The 24,888-nt window shown below is 35.9% G+C and overlaps 1 protein-coding gene across 7 annotated transcripts in view; it reads right to left on the reverse strand.

Annotated features, from left to right (window-relative positions):
• The window catches only part of DOCK10 (dedicator of cytokinesis 10), a 2,344,342-nt gene that overhangs the window by 323,235 nt on the left and 1,996,219 nt on the right, over positions 1-24,888 (reverse strand). For all 7 annotated transcript variants that reach the window (XM_044070265.1, XM_044070268.1, XM_044070269.1 and 4 more), the window contains 2 exons: positions 18,777-18,992; positions 4,651-4,708 (listed from right to left, as the gene is read on the reverse strand). In XM_044070265.1, coding sequence (XP_043926200.1) covers positions 4,651-4,708; positions 18,777-18,992 — 274 coding nt within the window. The remainder of the gene's footprint in view (positions 1-4,650; positions 4,709-18,776; positions 18,993-24,888) is intronic.

The raw sequence follows: 24,888 nt of genomic DNA on the forward strand, positions 1-24,888 counted from the left end.
ATTTTGTTAGTTTTCAAAAGGCACTAAAGTTCAAATAAATTATGTGGAGGATCAAATTATCTAATAAATTCATTTTTGTTACATGGGTAGAAAAAAGTAATCCCAGTGGTCAACAAACAGGAAAAACTAGCTGGAACACAGCAAAACAACACCAGGAAGCCGGACTCTATGCTCGAACAATAAAATTTATTGGTACAAAAGTTGGTTAAGCGCTTTCCACAGTCCACGACTGTCTTCATCAGAACAACATATAACAAAAGTAAATACCTTATATACAAACTTAAAAGCCCGCCAAAATCAACAATTAATCAATTTGTTATATGTTGTTCTGATGAAGACAGTCGTGGACTGTGGAAAGCGCTTAACCAACTTTTGTACCAATAAATTTTATTGTTCGAGCATAGAGTCCGGCTTCCTGGTGTTGTTTTGCTGTGTTCCAGCTAGTTTTTCTTGTTACATGGGTAGTTAGACTAGTCTTTGGACCCTTTTCAGCCATGACCCAGGTACAATGGAAATCACAAATAATAAAGATGACAAAGAAAGAAAGCTAGAGCTTGTTGAATAAAACACTACACTATTGGAACAGGAGTTTTGCATACAGTCACAGAATCACTATTTCCCAAGCACAGCTCATAAATACCTTGTGCCATAGTTATCAAATGCACTACATGCATTCAACCTTTGCAGTTCTACTGGGTCCCCCATTATTCATTTTTACTGCCTTAATGCAAGATCTGATCACACTGCTGAGACTGATGTATGCCCATTGAAGAATCTCATCGGATTCATGCAGACTAAACCTAACATCAAATGATGGGGGTTCATAGCCAAGACTGATACAAAAGTCAAATAATAGCTTCTTAAATGTGATGTTAATCTATAAGAATCACCATTACAGTTTTATGATCAGGCTCACTAAGGAATATTTCCTTGATGGCATCACATCTATATTCAATAACACTCAACTATAAACCAGTGTGAGTTAGGGGACTAATTCATCCCAGAGATTCCACAGATGTTCTGTAAGGAATCCATTCATCCATGGGCTTAAAGTTTTTCTGGAAGTTCTGCATCCCTTATCAATTCCATGACAGAGACAGACATCATCAGATAATCTTCATATGCAAAACCTTATAATGCTACAGAAGAATATTTACTTCCACTCTGGAATACTAAAATTTTCTCTCAGTTCCATCAATAGATCCATATTCCTTTTCTGCTCTTCTGTCCACATTCAGTATCTGTTTAGCCACACACTAGCCTAAGCAGCCTTCCATGTGTGCCAGTGATTTCATCCATAAAATCTTATACAATTCCTTATCATCTGAAATGGTCTGCACCTTCAGTCTTATCTATGTTAGCTTCTTCCTGTCCCACCTGAGATCAGCTTCCATCCTACCAAGCTCCTCTTTCAAATACCACGAGCGTGCACTCGATTTCCCCCTTTAGACCTCCAAAGGATCAGTCCCTACCAAATATTTTCTCTATGCTATCTCACAATACTGCACCTTGTACCATGGATCTGTAGTTTAAATATTCCCTAACACATCCTTTAAGCAAGTCTAGGTAATCATCCTGGACTTCAGCTGTACTAGAAAATCTGCAGGCCTGATGCCACTTGCATATTATCAGAAAGAAAAATGTATGTATATATATATATATATATATATATATATATATATATATATATAAATATGGATTCCATACACTAGATCAAATTTTCACTAATTCGAAATAGTGCATGGAATGCTCACTGCAGCAAAAGTGCACTTAATCAAAAGTGCAGTTACGTGAAGTTCAGTACAACGAATGGATGTTGTGCTGAACTTCCGTGCAATACTCTACTCACGGACCTTAGGGTTAGGGCACGGGTCATGGTCGGGCTATCCCCTTGCCATGACCTGTGCCCTAACCCTAAGGTCCATAATGACTGCAGCGCAATGAAGGACATAGGAATGTCCTCCACTATGGTGCGATAGTCACGAACCTTAGGGTTAGGGAATGGGTTAGGGTAAGGGGATACCTTTACTAACTACCCTTACCCATGCCCTAACCCTAAGGTCTGTGAGTATCGCACCATAGTCCAGGACATAGCTTGTTTTTTATGTCCTCCACTGTGCTGCGGTGCTTTCGGTGAAGTGCACTTATGCGAAAGTTCACTTTCATTAAAGTGAACTTTCGCAGAAGTGAGGCTTCCTATTACAAGTTCAAAGTAGTGAACTTTCGTTCTTGTAATAGGAATCCATATATATATATATATATATATATATATATATATATATATATATATATATATATATAAAACATGACATCATATATTACCTTGGCTATTACATCTACAACATAGTCTAGCCTTGCTGGTACACTCCTAGCTTTCAGTCACCTGAAAGTGTTACAGTTTGATATTTCATGCAAAACCCATCGTCTTTTATGAAATTAGCCATTAAGTACTCCAGTAGCAGAAAAAGCACCAGTGAATGTCAAGCTTTGAAGCCATATCCATTCTGGTTTACTGTTACTCTCAGTTTACAATTAAATGGCTTACCCCCCCCCCCTACACACACCCACACACATGTAATTTCTGCAGGAGCATCTGAACCACTTCCTCCAGAATTAATTTATTTACATGCATTTGTTAACCTGGAAGTTCTGACTGGGTAGAACTGATTTTAAGAGGAGGTCTGGAGACAAAGGCTCCATTTAACCATTAAAACCGCATATTATTTGAGACATCACAATATGTATAGATTTTGTTACAGATATATAATCAGTAACAGAGAGAAGATTTACTACAAGTACAAATTGACAAGACTAGATGTAAAGAATATGTGTAAGTAGCGGAAATTAAGATGACAGTGTATGTTTCAGCAACGATATAAACAGAATATGAAGTAAAAACTAAGATCACATAATTATCTGAGATGAACAGTAGACTGGTATGTCAATAAACACTGCGGTTAGATGACCCCACAAATGATGCATTTTATGCCATTACATGCTTCCTGTCAAAATAGCATGAAAAAGACATATATTGAAAAAAACATTAAAGAAAAAATTAAACAATACTTTTTTGTGGAAGAAAGATCAACACTTTAATACAAATAGTTGAAGTTGAGTACTTTTGTCCCACAAAAATCAAAAGAACAAAAATTAAAAAAAAAAATCACACAAGATTATGAATCAAACAAAATTAACCAAACAAAAACGTTTCCCTTAGTGTTCCATATATGTTGAATGTTAAAATGCATTAAAAACAAAATACTTCACAATAAAAGACAATAAAACACACAACACAGACACACACACACAAACACACACACACACACACACACACACACACACACACACACACACACACACACACACACACACACAGATACACACACACACACACACACACACACACACACACACACACACACACACACACACACACACACGTATATAGGTGCAGTATTTACACAAACCACATTATCCCACATGGTTATAGTTTGTGCTATTCTATTTATGAATGGAGGTTTTTTTACCTGCAGTCCAGACTAACCATTGTTCCCCATTAAAACCGTGCCATTTTCATTCTTTGCATTCAAGAATATACTGTGAATATCACAATCATATCAAATTTAAAACCACAATTTTCTCTTTCATCATTTATGAAGTGTGCGATACCCTCTGACCACAAAAATACGAGGATACTTGTTAACCCATCACTTAAGAGTCTCAGTAATTGTATTACACACAAATTCATATTTATGCCTGCTTTTTAAAATTATCTCCTTAAACACATCAAGCTCTTGTTGAAACATTTGATTATTTGAAGTTACTATGGAGAGTCTAGCAGATTTGGACTTTTAAACATCTTTTAATACCAGTCCTGTCACTTTGGGTAACTATGTCTGAATAACTCTAATATGAGTGCTCTCTTATTGAACTGACAGTTAATCTGTTCACATATCTGCCTTACATATACTGCACTGTGGCATCAGCCTATTCTCTGTAATTTACATATGCTAACTACACAGGTTGAAATGACTGTTCATAACAACAAATATATATGCTGTGATATTTAAGAGTATTGCTGATTTTCTTTATTAATGTATGGCACAGATGACAAAGTTATTAAAATTGCAGATATTTTACCATTACTGAAAATTAGTTGACTTTGCATTCTTTATGGATAGTGAAGAATGTGTTCAAATACTTTGGAGACTTGTAAAAATACAGAAAATGACTACACTATATTTTTGAAAACAAATTGCATATTTTGAGACTGAATAGTTGAAAATTGCTTAGAAGTCTTACTGCTATGAACCTTGAGTATCTAATAAGACAATGATGTGAAAACAGTTTTAGTATCTTGTTTAATTATAAAGAATGCTTGACCACATCAGAAATGCATTTCACATTATGTTAGAAGTGCCATGGATTTTGTTTGACCACATCACATATACAATACTCACTGTGTTATACATGCCATGAATTTAATTCGACCATATCACAAATTTATTACTTACCATGTTATATATGGTATACATTTTGAAATATGCTACAGTTTAGATAATAATAAATCATGTATTAGTTTACTTTTGGCAGTCTGAAACTGTAACTTTTGAAAGAGCAGTGGATTCACTGGTTGTTTATTCCTCTTACCTTTTCTTTTCAAGTATTCTGCAATTAGAGCAGCTATATGGATGTAGCACATGGCTGCCTGCAATAAAGAAAATATAATGATATCAATTGAATGATATAGACTCTTTTTACATTTTTGATAAGATGTCCCTTGAAATTCATGGAAGTAACAGTCACTAAAATGCCACTCAACGTGTGACTTGATTCTAAACGAAGCTGTTTACTGTATTTACACCCGCCATGCCATGGAGACAAGACTGATAATCATCAGCAGCTAAACAGCACAGACTTCATGGACAGCAAACAGACGAGGAAAAAGCACACACAAAAAATAACAATAAATGAAATTTAAAATGTTTAATCTACTCCAGATTAGCATTGCCTCATCTGTCTTGGGAGCTGTTCCTCTACAGACACTGAAATGGATGAGTTACAGCAGGCCAAAGCTGACACACCAAAAGTGATGCTAGCCATATTCCTGCAATTCATAATAAAAGGGAAACTGGAAGTTGTAATGTGGGTTCCCTTATTTAGGTTTTTACAACATACCCAGAAGTGCTTTTGTACTGAAATTGTTAAACGTACATAAGGAAGGAGTAAGGGTAGAGTCCCACCTTCCCACAATAAGCAGAGTGTGTGTGTGTGTGTGTGTGTGAAGAGGAGCTCACCTTGCTTGCTTGATATTTTTCACCTGTAACCTTTAAGCATAATAGTTGTGTTCTGGTGAGATTCTTTACTGCATCTTTAATAATGATTATTTCTTATGCCTTCCTTTGGGTGACTCCTGTTCTATTATTCACACATACTAAAATAATACCCATTTGAGAATACCCTTCACATTTACTACAATGGTTCATACACTTAATATGCCTCATATTTTAATTTACACTTCGAAAGAAACTATGCTGCAGTTGTAAACAAGCAGAGCCACTAATACTCTCTCTTAGAAAATAAATATTTTAATATAAGACATAACTGCTTGTTATAGCAGCAACTATATTACTGGAGGAAAGTAAACAATAAATACTAACACATCCACTTTCAGAACAAACTGGCATTGCATCAGTCTGAATAGAAAAAAAGAAACATAAATAAACAAACAAACAAATAAATAAAATAATTCAAGTAATGTAAATGATAATTATCATACTTTCCTTAATCCTGTATGTTGTATGTTCCATGATGGTGTGATTCAGAATCTTTATTACCAAAACAAAAAGGTCTTAAGGCTGCTTATATTAAACTCATACACTTTGGCCGGAGATGACAGAGCCACAGGCAATGAACACAATTAAAAACACTAGCAAATGCTATTCTATTGCTATAGCCCCCAAGATACAAAGCTGATTTGTAAATGTAGTGTCTGTAATTATTTAAACGAAAGCTGTAAACATAGCCTTGTTAAAAGATATTTTCTGGTAGTTGGGACAGAGAGTTATGGCTGTGAGCTGTAGTTCTTGTAGTACAAGGGTTGGACTCCTGCAGCCCTCATTTGACTGTTGTGTGACCTTGAACAAGTTACTTAACCAGGCATTGTTCCTGGGTTGTCCCTGAAAAGGGAATGTGTTCAGTGAGCCTAGCTGGTTAACAAATGGGTAATACTATTATCAGTATTCTATTGCATAGTGAAAAGTTGGTGAAAATGAGGCATTAGGCATGGCATTGAAATTGTATTCTTTAAACAACAGTTTTTCCACTTAAGAGTCAGTAAAAAAGGGATGAAAGAGCCTTTTTGCCAAAACAGCCTTTTTAATCTAAGATCAATGAATGAAAAAAAAGAAAGAAAAAGAAAACAGATAAGGGTTGCCTATTATTCATCTGGGCATGGGGAACCATAGCTCCTCAAAGAGGCAATGCATTTTGAAAGAGTACTCCCTGAAAAGTTTCTTTTCTTGGCCTTAACATGTTCTTGTGCAGGCACTTGGAGCTAGCCCTTTCTGATGCATTCTAAAATGAGAGAAGTAAGCAGTGACCACATTTTTAATAAAGTTTTCTACTATCATACATTCAGAAGGACATCTGTAGCTTTACAACTAAAAGAGTTCTAGTCACTAATGCAGCTCATCAACTGGCCTAGTCTTCCTTCCTTCCACTGAAGGTGACCTGTAGAAGGGTATCCAAGTATGTAGAGGTAATACGTAGCTCATATTGCTGCCTCTCCAGCAGCAGACAGCACACAACCAATATAAAAGTAGCAATAGCCACCTCCATCTTCAGTTCTTCTTGTCCTATCCAAATTGGCTCCATGGCAGAAAATAAAAGCTATTTAATCAAGCACCACACCCAATGCAGAATCCGCAAACAACACAGTTTTTGGAATTTGGTTCTTTCTTAAAAGGCCACTCCTTTTGACTTTTTTTTTTCATTTTTTGAAGGCCATCCCACCTCCCCAGCCATGACCCACAGGCAAGCGATTGTATCCCAGATTTAACATACTCAGGTTTGAGGTTGCTGTGTCTCAAGGCAAGGGTAAACCCCAAGCACACTGACCACATTCAGGCAATGGGCACCTCCATCAGGTACTAATCATTAAGAGATTGGATTGCATTACTTTCTAGCTATCCTTTCAAACTGTTACTGACTGGGCTTTCTCATCCCAAGTAGCCTCATATGTCATTATGACCTAATTTCCAGTTAAACATAACATTAGTTGTTCATGCTATAAGGAAACAGCTAGTGCATCTGTTATTGCTTAATTATATAAAGTAAAAAAGGCAATCCAGCACCCGAAAGGTGGTAGCAAAAAAGTTTAATATAACCAGACTGGTTTCAGCAAAGTGCTTTCATCAGTGGTTTTACATTAATTGCAGCTCTGGGGCTGCTATTTGTAGAAAATCCAACAAAGCAGTAATGACATCATTTCCTGTAGACAATAAATCCATACAAACAAAGGTTAAATAATTTCTGTAAATGAAGTAATCATGTAATATTCAGCAAAAGTAAATCAGTATAAGCATATATTAATCTGATAAGATAGATGATAGTATAAGCATATATTAATCTGATAAGATAGATGACATATTACAGTTTATCATTTAGACCAGGTGGAAAAAGACCACCAAATTTAACAATCCATCTCTTTTCTTTAAAATTTAATAAGTTGTACTATCCTGTCTTAAAAGATCTGTTTCCTGAAATTTTATCAATAACTGTGAAGGTAAAATTGGCTGTTTTATGCGTCAAATGATGTCTATATAAGGCATTGGTGGGTCTGGCATTTCTGATGTTCCCAAGATGTTCAGACATGCAAACTCTAAATTGTCTAGATGTTTGTCCAATATAGAACGCTTGACATGTACATGTAGCTAAATATATAACCCAATCGGTACTGCAATTTGCAAAGCAATTAATATTATATAATTGACCGGTATTCTTACTGGTGAAATGTTTGGTCTTAAACACATATTTGCAAAAAGAACAATGACCACAAAGGTAACATCCAACCAGTTTTTCCCCAGATAGCGTGGTTTGTTGTGATACAGTGTCCTGAGATATGGTTCTCTTGTAATGAGAAAAATGAGACCCTGTGGCCAGATGTACAGGGTTGATGCCTTCCATCTGCGTTTGCCTACTGTGTGACTCTCACTAAGTCACGTAACCAGACAGTGCTCCTGAGTCACCATTGAAAAGGGAGACTGATGTACAGTGGGCTTTCTGTAAACTATTTAAGAAATTAATAAAAATATATAAACAAGTAGATCCTCACTATGTCAGCAAGTTGCACTCTTAGATGGAAAAGTAAATTAACAGCATGCTGGCAGTGGTATGATCATGTAATGCAGGGGTAAAAGACTTTCAACATTTTTTCCTAGTATTCCATGATCTTGAGTTAGATATCCAAGTTAGCGAGGGTATGGTGGAATGCAGCTTCCGCACACAGGGGTTGTGGTGATTACACCCTGTAAAAAAAAAAAAACAAAAAAACAAAAGCTACAGTTTTTTTTGGTAACTCCATGTTTTGATGTTTGTGTATCTGAAAGACAGAGATCAAGCAAAGTGCTTTTTGGTATGTTATTATTAATCTATATATATGGGTTATCTGCAGATTGTTAAATGTCACTTCATCAATGGCTTGAATTGCTGGGCAATGTGGTCAAATGCATATTTTGTTGAGTGCAGTATGCATTGAAACTATTATGTTAAAATGTGTCTGTGGGTAAAGTAAGTGCAGGTTTATGAGTGCAATGCTGAAAGTTTTGCTTATATCACAAATTTTGGCATTAGAGTATGGGAATATGTATGAGAGTGTTTTCGGGTTAGGGTTACAGAAAGGGCTCAGTAAAGGGATACATTTCTTGTTGTGCATGTGTATGGGCTTTGTCCAAGGTAAGGTATAGGGTTGGGGTTGGGGCAGGTTTAGGGTTAGTATGCATTAATAAGGGGTGGAGTGGGGGATTTGCCCCCTGCCCATCCTAACTAATACATGCTAACAATAAGCCTGCCCCTCCCTTAACCATACATCTTACATTAGAAAAACTTTATGTGTAACACTACCCCTCTTCAGTCAAAATATATCTGAATTTAATGCTAGGATTTTTTTAACCAACTGGATAATGAAACTCGTTTCATTTTTTGATCAATTTTAACTCTGTTTTCAATATGGTGAGTTTGATAACTAATGTATGATTACTTTGTATTTAGTGCAAGCTGCTCCATGTAGCAATATATATATATATATATATATATGTGTGTGTGTGTGTGTGTGTGTGTGTGATGGGTTATATAAAATAGGACATTAAGTTGTTTCTGCAGATGTGTCACAAAGGTGGCTTCAATTCCAAGGTAATTACATCTTTTTTGTGATATTAGGTCATTTTTCATGTTTTACTATGGTAGTGAGGGATACATTAAGATTTATTATTTTAATAATTTAGCTATGTGTTTTAGTTAACTTTTGCTCACTTTAGGAAGAATCACCTACCTTTTTTTGCCAGTAATTACATTTTCTGACTTGCTATTGCACCGGTTCATTGGTTCATATGTTCATACGTGTATACTAGGCAAATGACCACACGGACCTTTATAAGCCTAGCCAAGTATCCTAAATTTATCCTGTGAGTTGTATGTGCCTTAGTAGTTAATTTAAGGAGTATATGCAAACTAGGGCATGATTTACAAACTGCCTCTGTCCATTAGAGATATAGGTGCTAGATCCTAGGTGTATTTATTTATTTATTTACATGTGTTTACTGGATAATGGTCTGACTGGGTCAGGGGCCCATTTTCAGTAGAGATCCAAAGCTCCAGAGCAAGATGCAGACAAATATACAACAATGCAAAGGCTATAGAAAAATGTAACAATGCAGAAATTAAAAGTATTAAAATATAAAATGTACAAGTATAAAACAAGATACAATACAGACAGTGTATGTATGGTGTGATACACAGTATAACGTTTACATTTTTTTTGGGTAAAAGAGATAAAGGAGGAAATTACAGGGAGGTGTAAAATATAAGATGTGATATAAGAGTTAGAACTACAACTATGAAGTACAAGAATGGGACTAAGAATAAGATTAGTGTGGAGGACTGAGAAGTTGAAGAGTTTCCTGATTCCTGTTTCCTATTTCCTATCCACTGATCCCAGTTTCTCTTAAATAAAATTTGGGAAGATCTCTGCTTTTATGCTATTTCCCAGGGGGGGGGGGGGGGTTGGGGGAGGGCAACACTGGAGCTGAATTTTTCAGCTAGCAGATGTGCTATGTCTACAAGCTCCATGATGTAGGTAGCTCCATTTCCCATCAATTATGTACACTGCTGTATGCAGCATTTGAGGTTTTGCACAAAGCTAAACAAAGCCTTGTGGTTGTCCTTTGCCTGGGAGGTTATATTTACCTAACATTTGGCTTTAGTAGACTTAATTTACCTCCTTATTTGTTTGCTTATATTGACAATTGTTCTTGTAACAGGCTGGGTGTAGCACTTACTAATCTTGGCTGCAACTTTTTTTTTAATTTTATTTTACAATCTATTTATGTTGGATTCCACCAGGGTAGTTTGTTATTTGAGTTAGTTTTGGACCTATTTTAGTAGGCATAGCTGTCTCTATGCATCTATTGATATAATTGTACAGGGCTTCTGTAATTTTGGGGTCCTATAAGTATCCCAATTAATAGTAAAGTTACAGGGGATGTTTTATACAAAAAAATTAGTTTTGAAGTGCCTGTATCTATACAAGACACTGATAAATGCCACTGTGCAACAAGCACTAGAATTTATAAACTCAAAGAAAAGTGACTAAACCAGCTAAAAATCCCTCTGGCCAATGAAACAATCTCACTTTAAGACTCCTTGTGTGCTTCCTAACTCAGCCTGTATGTTTAAATGTATAATGGAAATTTGTTGGGTGGGGAATAACTAAACAATGTGAATGGCAAAAGAAGTGCAGTAGTTTAAATATAATTCTCTGGATGCAAAATGAAGTTGAGATGTTTTATTTAGTAGAAAAATAAACAAACCAAGTGTTCACCAAAGCTGTTACCATAAAAAACTTTAATAGAACTACACAGGATAACTACACAGGATAAGCACTTTCACACAAATTGTGCTTCATCAGATCCACTGAATTAAAATTTCTAAAACGATTATATATTAAAACACAAATTAAACAACCAATAAAAAACTCACATTAATTACTGATATATACTTCATTTTTTAAGAATGGGCTTTAAAGGTACAGCAGCATTAATACCCGGCAGTTTATCTGCCTGCAATCTAACAATCCACTTAGTCTCAGCAATTTCAAGTTTATTATTACAATCACCTCCCTCTTATTCATAGGCACATGTTGTAATATACTAAACTCTAAAGTATGCCCTGGTTGCGATGAAATATGTTTAGCCAAGAAATTATGTAGATTCATGTGTCTGATGTCACCTATATGCTGCAAAATTCATTTTTTCAACATCCTGTTTTCCCCACATAAAATGAGGTGCAAAGCCTGCACTTCGCTAAGTAAATCAATCCCTTGGATTTGCAATCTTGGCTTAAAAGAAAATTCCATGGTGGGGTGCTCAGAGTTAATCTCCATGCATGACATAATCAACAAGGAAATGTGCCAGTGCAATCAGAAACAACTGAAGATTTAATAGTTGACTTGTAACAAAGCTGTGTTTTGAGTGATAGGTTATTCTTAAATGCATAACTAGGCTTATCACCTACAATCCCTTTAATTTTGTCATCAGAGAGTAAAACAGACCAATATTTATTCACTATGTCACATACCTGGTGCACATTATTGCCATAAGTCAAAGACAACCTAACTTTACTATTTAAATTGTTAGTTTGATTAGATTTCGTGGATGTAAATGGACGATTAAAAAATGGTCTACCCTTATCAGGGTGCATCCCAATAACTTCATCCAAGGTACTATCCAAAAATTGTTTCTTGTAACTCCTATTTAGTAGGTCACCTTTCAAATTCAACAGCCTCTTTGTACTCATCTTCATCTGTATGCAATCCAGACATTTTCAAAGATTGACCTTTAGCAATGTTGTTAAAAATATGTTTTGGGTGCATACTATTATACTACAGAAGTGCATTTTTTCGACATGGTTTTCTATATAGGGAACTACAGATAGTTCCATTAACCAGCGTGATCTTTGTGTCTAGAAACTCTATACAAGTACATGAATGATTTAGTACAAACTTAAGACAGTCACTACAAGATTCAAGATACTGCACAAAATTCAAAACATCAGATTCTGCCCCATGCCATAAAATAAAAATGTCATCCACAAATCTTTTATAATATAATAGCTGTGTGGAAAACACATGACCAGATAGAACTACACTGTGCTCCCAGTCCGCCAACACAAGGCTGGCATAACTGTTAGCGCATGGAGTCCCCATCGCTACACCTACTTGTTTGTCTGTATATGACATCATTAAACAAAAAAAAAATATTACATAAAATAATATCAATCAATGCACCTATACAATCAATAAGCTCATGAGAATATTCAGTATTGGTCAATAAAAACCTCTTAAGGGATGAAATCCCCATATCATGGGGTATTATAGTAAAGAGTGTTTGAAAATCCATGTTAGCCAAAATGGTGCTATCTGGGAACAAACCATGTGCCCTAGTAAAATCACTCAAGGTACTCAGAAAGTGATCTGTGTCTTTCAGAACTGCAACTGCTTTTTCCAATGTTTTTTTAAGTTGGTTCTCTAAATAAATAGATATAAATTTAATAGCCCAACCCCTGCCCAATACTATTGGGTGAAGGGGAGGGTTCAAAAGTGACTTGTGCACCTTAGGCAATGCATGGATAATTGGTACTAATGGTTCTAATACAAGCATAAAATCATATAACCCTTTGTCAATAGCTTCATCCATTAATAATTCATACAACTGATCATTTGTACCTCTAACAATCATATTCAATTCAACCTGTGTAATGCGTTCATAGATAGCATCTTCCTTAAGCATTTCAGACATACTCATATCATAAAAAGTAGTGTCCAGAACCACAGCGGATCCCCCTTTATCGGATGGATGTATAGTCAGTTTATTATTGGTTTCCAATCATTGTAGAGCCAAATACTCATCATATGTTAAGTTATAAAAGTTGTTTTTCTTCATATTAACTTTAAACAGCTCTTTCTCAACTATCTTAACAAATGTCTCGAGTCTAGGACTCAATTGTGGTAAAAACAGGCTAGAGCGTTTAAAAGGAACGGCCATCACTCGTTGTTCGCCAAATGCTAACTTTAAAGCAATGTTCCTAATGAAAAGCTTAATGTCAAGCATCGCATCTTCAATAAAAATTGGTCGAGAGAGTACAAAATTGAGACCTCTGTCAAGTAAACTTACTTGTGCTGTTTGCTGAATTTTTTGCTCCACAAGAAAAAGAACTACCTGACAAAATGGAAAAACTGCCGAATGACTTGTACTCTAAATTCAGTGAATCTGCTCATTTAGCAGAAATAGACAATGTGCTTCTCAATGTTTTAGCATGTGATGATAGGCAACAAATGATCAAGAAAAGGAAGTTAGCAAGGGATATGGTTGATTTAAAAAAAGGCCACATTTCTGTGTGGCCTCGTGGATCCGAAAGGACAGTTAATACATCTAATGTGGCCATATCTCTTCAGCTGTCGCTGAACAGCCACAGCCTATACATCAAGAACTTGATATCTCTACTAATGTTGTTTGTGCATCATCTATTGTAGTCCCTAATGATACAACAACCAGTTTTGCCTACAGATGCACTTATTGCCTCTAATTCATTGAATGGTGCTAGACCTAAGGACATCGATACTGCTATACCTTTGGACAGTGTTTTTTCAAATTTTCCAGCCCCTTTCAGGCTGCCGCAACCACTGGGCAGGGGGCGGAGCTCCAGTTTAGGGTGGAAGAGGTGGAAACCTTCACAAGAGAGCAAGCATGCCATGGAGGAGACCAACCACAAGAAAATTCCACGCTAGTATATAATCTTTCCTCGTTTTCTTTGACAGCAGCACAAGTAAGTTTACTTGACAGAGGCCTCAGTTTTTTACTCTTTTGACCAATTTGTATTGAAGATGTGATACTTGACATTAAGCTTTTCATTAGGAACATTGCTTTAAATTTAACGTTTGGGGAACAATGAGTGGTGGCAATTCGTCTTAAATGCTCTAGCCTGTTTGTGCCACACTTGAGTCCTACACTCAAGATATTTGTTAAGTTAGTTGATAAAGAGCTGTTTAAAGTTAATATAAAGAAAAACAGCTTTTATAACTTAACATATGATGAGTATTTGGCTCTACAACAATTGCGAACCAATGATAAACTGACTATACGTCAAGCCAATAAAGGAGGATCCGTTGTGGTTCTGGACACTACCTTTTATGATATGAGTATGTCTGAAATGCTTTTATTTATTTAGAAAACCAACTTAAAAAAACATTGGACATACACATGAACTTGATTTAAATGGTAAGGTAAATGCAATAGTTTAAATGTGCTTCACTGGATACAAAATCGAATCTAAATGCTTTATTTAGTATTAGCTTAAAAGTCCATAAAGATGTCTGACTGCTTGATTATTTTATTATTAACACATTTATTTAATATACATGTATTTAATTTCTGGTGGAGTTGATATGGGTGCAGAGTATTTTTTGAGGGTGCTACGTGAGTGTGTGAGTGTGTGTGTGTGTGTGTGTGCATTTTATGAGTACATGATGTGAAGTTCCTTTCTTAGATGGACATGAATAGCAGCGCAGTCTGTGTTTTATTCATTTATGTAATTCACTTTTTTATATAAGCGTAGATTGTAGATTTGAGTTTGGGGATTTTAGGTGTTCTAAAGTATTTGGTTATATATATGCTTGGGTTCTTTTTGCCCAGTGCCTGAAATTCTACTTTCGTTTTTAGTAAGTATGGTAAAACTAGGTGATTTGGGGGGAGTTTAAGTAGCTTTGGAGGTGCAACAAGGTTGAAAGTACTCGGTTGGTAAATCACCAAGAGTGTAGAGATATCAGTAACAATGCAACCAGAATGCAAATATACAAAAGAAATCTAAAATGTCTACATGGATGCATGCTTTTACCACACTCTTTATCTGGTGTTTACTGTTGGAGTAAATATATGTGTATATGGAATATATGTGAGTCTGATTTATGAATACATAAAATATATTGCATTGCTGTTTTAGGAAATGCCTTTCATGACAAAGCCAGATGCTGACATATTGGATTTAACTGTATTTTCCTGCAGTTTGTACTCATAATTTTTATTTTGAATGGGTGTGGTAACTTTGTAAGCTGTCTATTTAATAGGCCTTGAGATAGCTTCCACGGACTTGTATGAAATGGCTGTCTTGTGAGTGGCTTAGCTCTGAAGTAAGTTTTAATCACTGCAAAAGTCTCAGTTGATTTTTTTGTCTTATTTTAATCATGTAGTGTTATGTTGAGATAGGCTGCATTTTTGGTTAACCTTAACATGAGTGTAACAATTAATAACTGGGCCCATTTCCCCTCTAATGCAGTTTCTTGGTTGCAGCTATTTCTGGTCTGTATTTACTTTTTCTAGAGACTGAGAAAAATCTATGGAGATTGCCGCTCTACTTCAGAAGACGAACAAATAGATATAATATGCACATGAATGCACCCCCCCCCCACGCATATATAATATTGATTCAGCTAAGTAGACTGAGACTGCATACAGTCAACATGAAAAATGTACACCAAAAAAAAAATGAAAAAACAATCAAGTACACACAGTGCATACTCAGAGACATAATCTCGGAGCATGCAATAATTAAAAATCAATGTTTTTGGAGGAGGGCAATCCTCCAGCACCTCCCTACTAACCATATATACCAGCTGCAATATTATACAATACTCAGGGGAAAGGGCAACATCCCCAGTCCCTGTATTATAGTGATCTTGCTCCACTGTCAACAACTTTCCTGCTGACCAAATTGGACAGGCAGGAAAGCTGTTGACATTTATAGTAGTCAACCAAACTGAGGCAAACTCCATTTTCCTATTTCTGCACATTGGGATGGGGTGTCACTTCAACAGTGACAATCAAAAATTTTGACACTGCTGGGTGGCTAGTTCTACTGCTAATATATATATATATATATATATATATATATATATATATATATACATATATATATATATATATATATATATATATATATATATATACATATATATATATATGTGTATATGTGTGTGTGTGTTTGCATGTGTGTTTCTACATACATACATATATATATATATATATATATATATATATATATATATATATATATATATACACACATACATATATAGGTCTACTATAGCTGATCGAAATCCCAAAAAGCCGACTTTCCTATGGCTGAGACCATATGATCGACTTATGGAATTTCGAAGATCGTTTAAAAAAAACACAAAGCAAAAACTTACCTACACATTGCTAGCAGGGGGGCAAGCCTTCCTGCAACCCCTGTCTGGGGCTGTGCCCCCCACAACTCCTGCTATTTAAATACACCAACTCTGAGCTCGCACTACATTGCGGAAGATGGAAATCTTCCCATTCCTCATTATATGAAGATGTCCGTTCCGAACGTTCGAAATTCCAAAAGTCTATCATATGGTTTCGGCCATATGACAGTCGACTTTTTGGGATTTCGATCATCTGTAGGGGACTCATATAGATATATATATATATATATATATATATATATATATATATATATATATATATATATATATGTATAAACAGCTACATCTCTTACTAAATTATATCTACACTCAAATCACTGAAATATAAACACCCTGGCTTTTCATGAGACTGTTAAACAATACATCTGGTAACAAACGACATTGCTCCTTATAAATAAATCAATCCTCCTCCCAACCTGCCACCTTGTACTATACAGCACTTACTAATCAAACTAATACTTGGCCTGTTCTAATTCCCCCCTCAGAACATTAAACAATGTGATGACATAACGTGTGCAGGCCTGTTGCTGACAACAGCTGGTGCTTACTAAGTCTCTGCCTGCGTATACTGCTTTTCATATATGCTGTCACCTGATTCCATGTTATCAAACTGCACCATTCAGATGCTTTCCCATTTAAAAATACTGCTGGGTTACATTACAAGTGCTACAGCTAAAAATGTTATATCTTATTCCACAGAGTTTGTACTAAACTGTAACATATTTTCATCAAATGAAATATACATACCAATGTGTGTATATAATATATTATTCATTTGTGAATTGTAAATATATGATTTTAATGTAAAATAAATTGTACTGTTTATTAGTATAGTCAGTAAAACTTTTTTCCCATGTCTCTGCTGAAGATAGATTCAGCCTTGCTGAACTTATTAAATTCAACCAAAATAAATCAGACTGGGAGAAGTCTCCACACCCACAATAATCATCCCCAAATCCATACATTAAAATTCCACATGATTTTATCTCTGCATTAACCATACTGAATTCATTGCAGACCTTTTCTTCATAGGTGTGTAATAGGTTAATGGCCCTGGAGCCTTTACAAGCCTAACCATAGGATTACCCTGGCATCGTGCCACCCGACCTTAGTTCCCAGTGCATCTGTTGAGTAGAGCCACTGGAGTTATCCCCGGGGTGAATTTTCTATTTTCCATCCACTCATCAAGATTTCTCTTGAACAGGGTCAGCGAGGTGCTCTGTTTGACATGTATGGGAAGTCTGTTCTTTTTCATCAGCTCTTGTATCATTCTGGCTACAACTTCTTTTCTTGGGATATTGAGAATAGCTCCTCTATAGTTGCTTGATGTGAAATTGCTCAAGAGCCAGTAGCAAAAGGAAAAAAAAGATGAAACTCATAATGCTGAATGCTGTTTTAAATAAGAAATAATTGACAGTGTGGTTTCTAAATGTTTGCTCTCAATAACTCACTTGTTTTGGGAGGTTTCTCCTTCTTCAAGTTGGAACAATCACAGAATTTGTATACATATTTAAGTTCATGGTGTATGTGTGTGCGTGTGTGTGTGCGCGCGCGCGCACGCGCGCGTGTGTGTGTGTGTGTGTGTGTGTGTGTGTGTGTGTGTGTGCGTGTGTGTGTGTGTGTGTGTGTGTGTGTGTGTGTGTGTGCTGCAAAATCAAGGGCTTCCCCCATCTGCAAAAAGCAATTAAAGTTGATTTTTTCACCCTTCTGTGGTTTGGATATTTGTTTTTCATCCGTTCTACTCACCAGTGCTCAAGAAGTCATTGTTTCTTCATAATACCACATTGAGTCCCCTGCGCTACAAGAAGGTAACATGAACTTATCTGAGCAGGTATACCAGAACTGCCATCTGAGAGTGGCAACCATATTTTCTGAATATTAATCATTTTTTCTCTTATTAATAAGTTATAACCAAAGCTCATTTACTGCAGTCAGCTGGCCATGGTCAAACTCATCTGCTGATACAAATACTGAGCTAACATCATTTCAAATTTTTTCTGAGGGTTTACTGCACTACTAGAAAATAAGTATTTGAGAAAAAAGATATTTCATTCTGTCTCTGAATAAAAGTAGATCTGAACTGACTGGAAAATCCGGGCTGATCCATTTGCAATTCTAAGAAACTAGCATAACATCAATGATTTGTTTACACACTTCCTTCTGTAATATTCACTGTGTTTTTGTGCAACAATAAGACATATCTTGGTTGATACTTTACCTCAGAGAGATCACCATTTCGAACATGGATTTTTGCCATACTTTCAAGCCACGTCCTGCGTAACTCTGGCGTACTGGCATATGAATTTGCTAGACTGTATTGTAGATCAACAAGCATTTCTGGGTCCTTCTCATGCTCCTTCATCTGCGCTGTAGCCATCAGAACTGTTCGAATTCGTTTAGTTAAATCTTTAACCTCCACAGGAAAAAGAGTATTCTTTGGGGAAATTAAGAAAAGGACAGGAAGAATTATCTTTAGAAAGATCTTATTTATGTAACTTAAATCATTATACAGTCACAAATGCATTGCATAAGTATGCACATTAAGAAAATGACATACTTATTGCATCACTGCTTCCTTCAGCTGTTTACCTTAATAGTTCAAGATATTATTTTCATATCTACATACTAATACTAAATGGTTTAGGGAGGTTAGCATTGCTGCCTCACAGCACTTGGTTCTCCAATTCAGTTGTCTCATGGGATTCCATCTGTGCAGAATATGCATGTCAGTGGCATGTTTTTTTGAGTGACCCCATTTCCTCCACCATGCTGTAGGTGAGTTAGTCATCCTGCAATTTACAACGTGTGTGTGTGAGTGTGTGTGTGTATGAAGAAAAGGATAAAGGTGGCACTGGAGAATGAATATGAATAAAAAATATAATAAATTAATGACTAGATGAAAGGTATGAGCTGCTTTTCATTTTCAACCACGAAATGTATTATATTGTAATACATTATTATCATTTTATACAGCACAAATGGGTTACAAGCAGTAACACTTTGGTACTTGTTAATGTTCTGTAAGTAACTAGTATAAGTTAGTACAATACTGCACATCTAATTTAGGTTTCTTGATGCATGCACTTCTAACATAAATATCAGTTCTTTTTCTATTTTTGTTTTTACTTTTTGTTTACCTGGCCTGGAATTTATAGCCATTATGTTGTCTGTGGACCCAAAGTTCCTGCACTACTCTAGAACCTTTACAGTGTACTTTTGCTATAGTTGTTACTGCAATTTAACTACAAATTGTTGTGAACCTAGGATGTTCATAACCATCTCTAAAAATTAGTACACAAAACTAGTACTACTTGTTTCATGACCTACCTCTTCTTATACTATTTTTTCCCTAATTTATATATTTTGTATGCCTTTCTTATTCGTGTAACATATGAACTGGCATCTGTTCACGCTGCCTTTGCTCTCCTTTATGTCAAAAATGCCCCATAAACAACTGTTGCACTAAATGGGTTTGCCTCATATTTTCTGGTTTATTTGCCACTGATCTCACAAAGCATAGCTCTGCTCCCTCAGTTTATCACTTTATCTCTGCTCACTTCACATCTGCCTTAGATTTTGTACGTGTACCTTAACTCTGATCACAGTTGTAGTACTGCCTGTTGACAATCCACATGAAATCCATTGGAAACAGTTGTGTATGGTACTTTCAAGACCTAGAACTCTGCTGTGTATACTTTCATTCTTGCAGTCTATTCATTTCTATCTTCCTGCACACACAACGTTTCTGTGACAACTCTAAAGACATTTTCTATCAGGCACACTGTTGTTCATTTTATAATGTTGTTGTGGAGAAACTCTCTTTCCTAGAAAGATGTTTTGGTCCAAAAGTCTATTATCATAGTTAGAACACTGCACTAAGCAATGAATGCTAAAATACAGTGAGCAGGAGGGACTAAAGAGTTAATTGCATGCAGGATGAAAAAGCAGACAATAGGCAATTGGAAACAGAGAGCCACTGGAAGATACTTAACAGGTGATATTTGGGGTAGCTGGTGTAAATGTACAGTGGGATGGAGAAAGAAGCAATGGGATAATCATAGGCTAAATTTTGCAGGTGGTCAGGGCAGGAAACAGTTGGGAACAAGAAGAATGGACAGACTATCCACAAGGGTTGTGGTACTGAGGTAGGAGGCAGAGGTGACAGAGATTATGTCTGTGTACACGGTGAAGAACAAAAGGTTAATGCAAAGACTGGTGTAGGAAATGATTGGGGAGACAACAAACAGATCTGGGAACTGATAATTTTGCATGGTGAGTGATTAACATATTGGATAGGGATTGAAAAATGTAAATTAAAGAGCTGGAATAAGAGCAGATTATTATTCTACTTGCTCACATCGGCGGTGGTGAAAATTGTCCTGGTGGAGTGATACATGAGCAAAAAGAGGTGGGAAGAGCTCTGTCTAGGTGAAGCTGCTTTGCTTTCTGTGTCTTTTTTCCCTTTTTGATGTATGGTTGTACTGGATCATATATTTGCAATCATTTTATTTGTACTGGTATGTATATGTGCAATTACCTAATAAAATCACTGAGAAAAAAGAACAGTATAATGCATGTTGATGGCTAAAAACTTATTTCAAGTGAAGTAAACATATCTTCAAGAAGTACATTTATTCAAGAAGAAAAAAAAGTACTCACATCTGTATGTAGTTGTTAACCAATGAAACACATTTATAGGTTGAAATGATACCATGGGTTATTTGACTCCACATAGTTCTCACCCCCCCCCCCGTTCTATTGGTCATCAAAAATCTGTAGATTTACTCCTTATTTTAATGAATTAAACTGGGGAAACTAATTAAATTGAAATCTGTTTATTCCTAACCACTTATTAATCTATTTGCTAAGATCAAACTTACTATCTATCATATAAAATACAAAGGTTGTCACTTATATTAGTATTAAAAACACCCTGCACCATTTGCTACCCAATGCAGATGACTAGATTTAGTTTAAAATGAATGAAAGTAAGAATTATATTTGTTGGTATTGTGCTGTATCTCTTTAATGTACCATAAGTTGGTATATGCCAAGTAACTACCAGTCTCTCAGCACTTTCGATAAAGCTACTATTGTAAGAAACATGACAAGAAGTTTACCTTTTTATTTTCCAAACCTCTTTACTATACATCACCAAAAGAAATGTTAAACTAATGAAAATGAATAACATTCTGCTGAATATTCACGCCGTGTTTTTAAGAAAAGAGGAGCAACAGGATTTCTGATGTGATATGATGACTATATCGCGGCCATGAGGTAATGTTCAGAAAGTATTTTGTTTTTTACATTTCAATGGAGTAAGATAAATAGTATTACATTTTTTGGTACTTTTCTGTTATTGGGGCAACAGGTGTAATGAGCAGTCTGAATGCTAGCACGTGGTCGCAATGATCCATAAAATAAGGTTTTCTCTGTTATATAAAGGAAGATGATTTGTGCACTTAATTTATCAGGAAATTTATAACAGCAAATGTACCTAATGTTGTTAATGCTCCTGCCTCCGGACTTTACCAGGCACCATGATATTAGCACTGTTGCCAGTAGCATTAAATATGCGAGGTACAAATATATTGTAAAATAGTAATTGGAAAGTAGTACTTGTTATTATCAACACTGGGATCATTAAAAATAGCATTAGGATAACCACCCACAGTGAAACCATACCACGCAAGTATACGGAGACAAACTGTATAATGTAACAGGTCGGTTCGATATGACTTCAAGACCTTCCACCTTTGTAAGTGAAATTACAAACACAAAATGCTACGTATGTGTTTTGCGCTTGCTATTCTCTTCCTTGTGTTATCAGAGAAAGAGAGTACAACAGATTTAGGCACTTAGCTTGAACTCTGGGAGGGTGTTATTGAGAAGGAGTCAAGGGTCACAAACTCCTCGCAATTAAATTACCTGGTTTATGAAAAAACATGTTACCTTCACTGATGGGTAATCTCCCAGTGAAGTACCTCGCGGGCGGTGCTGCGCAGCTTTGGGCGTGTCCAAATTGATTGGCACATTTGACTGACAGTGAGCGCGGAGCTCAGACCTAAAGATCTAGTCTAGTTATAGACACACAAGCACAGTCTGCACTGTAATAAAAGATGTACAAACACAAGAGGGTGCTAAATTAAACACAAATAACAGGAAACAGGATACCTCTCAAAATGTAGATAGAGCGTCTATGCTAGAATTTCCAGGGTAGCGACACAGAAAATAAATGTTTTGAAAATGAAATGAAAAATCATTTGAAAACAGAATGTTTCAAACGTTCCCTGTGGGTCGTCAAATTACTTATGATGTTCAGTGCTGAAAAGTTGTCTCAGTTCTAGAGACACAGTAACTTAACTGTAGTTAAAATTCAGAACATAAGATGCCTTCGAGATAAATAAAAAGTAAGGTTATATCTGCCTCTTTCTGTCCTCTAGAACTTATGCGTCTGCTGCTCGTTTTCTTTAGGCTGGCATTTCATTTATGCGCTGTTTATCTAAGACACCACATCTTCTGATTATATAAAGTTTGATATTAGCATGGGTCCCCGTTTGTACCCTTTGTTTTAATGCCTTAGAATCAATACTTATGCCATTTAACACCCTGCTTTAGTTAAGGTTCTCGGGGACCTGGGCTTCATCCTGGACAATTTGCGCCCTTTATTACTCACATAATTTCATGTATCGCATCCTTTGAGAAATAAAACTCATGGCAAAGGGTCTAAAACCGGAGCGCTTTCTTATTTTTCCAACTGTATATTTTAAAGACACATAACTGAACAAATGCTGTTGAAATGTGACAGCAGACAGCTGTCACGGTTGCTAGGAGGCAGGCTTTGCTACTTAGTTTTATGACAATTACATGACATTGTGAGTCTAGGAGGCGTGTCTGGGGCGGGCTTTGCTACTGCGCATCCTGCGAGGTACTTCACTGGGAGATTACCCACTGATGTCCCTGTAAAACTGTTACCTTCGCCAGTGTCCTGTAAAACTAAAGGAGTTTGTCTTTTAGAATGCGAATGGGATACGGCCTCTGGAAAAGTGCCATTATTCCTTTTTTTCATATTGTGAAGTTGAAATGTATTGTCAGAAAAAGTGAAGGTTGTACCCACATCAGCGACAGCAGTGCGATCTTTGCGACCGCGTGCTAACATTCCAACTGCTCATTACACCCATTGCTTCGATAAAAGAAAGTACACATTTTTTTATATTTCGACAGCATAAGTATTCAAACATTTGTCTTTCTAATTTACAAAGAGGCTTAACCCCGTGGATTAAAAATGATAAAAGGGTAATTTTTCCATTTTCTCTGTAAAGGCAAATGGCACCAAGAGTGATTTAAGAAAGCTAGTTATGTATGAATCGTGAAAGAAACTAATGTATGATACAGTATGTTTATTAGATATAAGAAACTTGACAAATAAACAACTCCGGTTTCAAAGAATTTGTGGAAGGGAGATGCTAGGGAGTATAAGAAAACAAGAATGTCCTGGAACCATTGTATTTTCCAGTAATATTGAAACCAAAATACTTTGCAACACTTTAGTGACCAAGGATGGCATAACAGAAAGGACATTCAGAGTATAAATGGTATACATACACACAGACATGAAAGAGAGGACAAACCTGTTCTAAGAACTTAACATTATGTTACTTTCTATTTACTTTTGGTACACATTGTTAAACAGTACATACTCCTTAAGATATCATTTATATATATTTATAGCTCTTAAGCTATCACTTGTGTGTCCCTTATGCCTATATATTTTCTATACATTTATAGTTCTTAACCTATCTCTTGTGTGCTCCTTATTCCTCTTCTAACCAACTCACGCTCTCCTGTTATCTTCATTTTATTAAAGCCTCCATCCTGTATTGCCTAGTCCTTCCCACTCCTCCTCCTAGAAAATACTACATGCATAGATTACTTACAATGTACACAACTGTATACAATCCCTGCAAACATTGGTAACCACATTTGTGCAGTTTCAGGCTATAAATATTAACAGGCTTATGTATATCGACATAAATGGTATGTCTAGCTGCAAATTGTATTAGTTTATGAAAAAGTGAAAACAAAATAAATACAGAATTTGTAATATGATATCATTGACAATGTAAATTGTACTTGCTTGTGGATACAATGGTCAAGTTTTGAGTTATGCTGATTACATTGTTATATTAATAAACACAAGATTATGGGAAATGAAAGTTATAAAAGTACTAAAATGATATTTAAGCTATGCAGAATTAAAATTGTCTAAGGGAAAACACAAGGGTTATGGAAATATAATCAAGTTATGGGTGTATTTTGCAGAAAAATCT

This window comes from Protopterus annectens, chromosome 4.part1 (assembly GCF_019279795.1).
Source record: "Protopterus annectens isolate FY-2018-M chromosome 4.part1, PAN1.0, whole genome shotgun sequence".
NCBI lineage: Eukaryota > Metazoa > Chordata > Ceratodontiformes > Protopteridae > Protopterus > Protopterus annectens.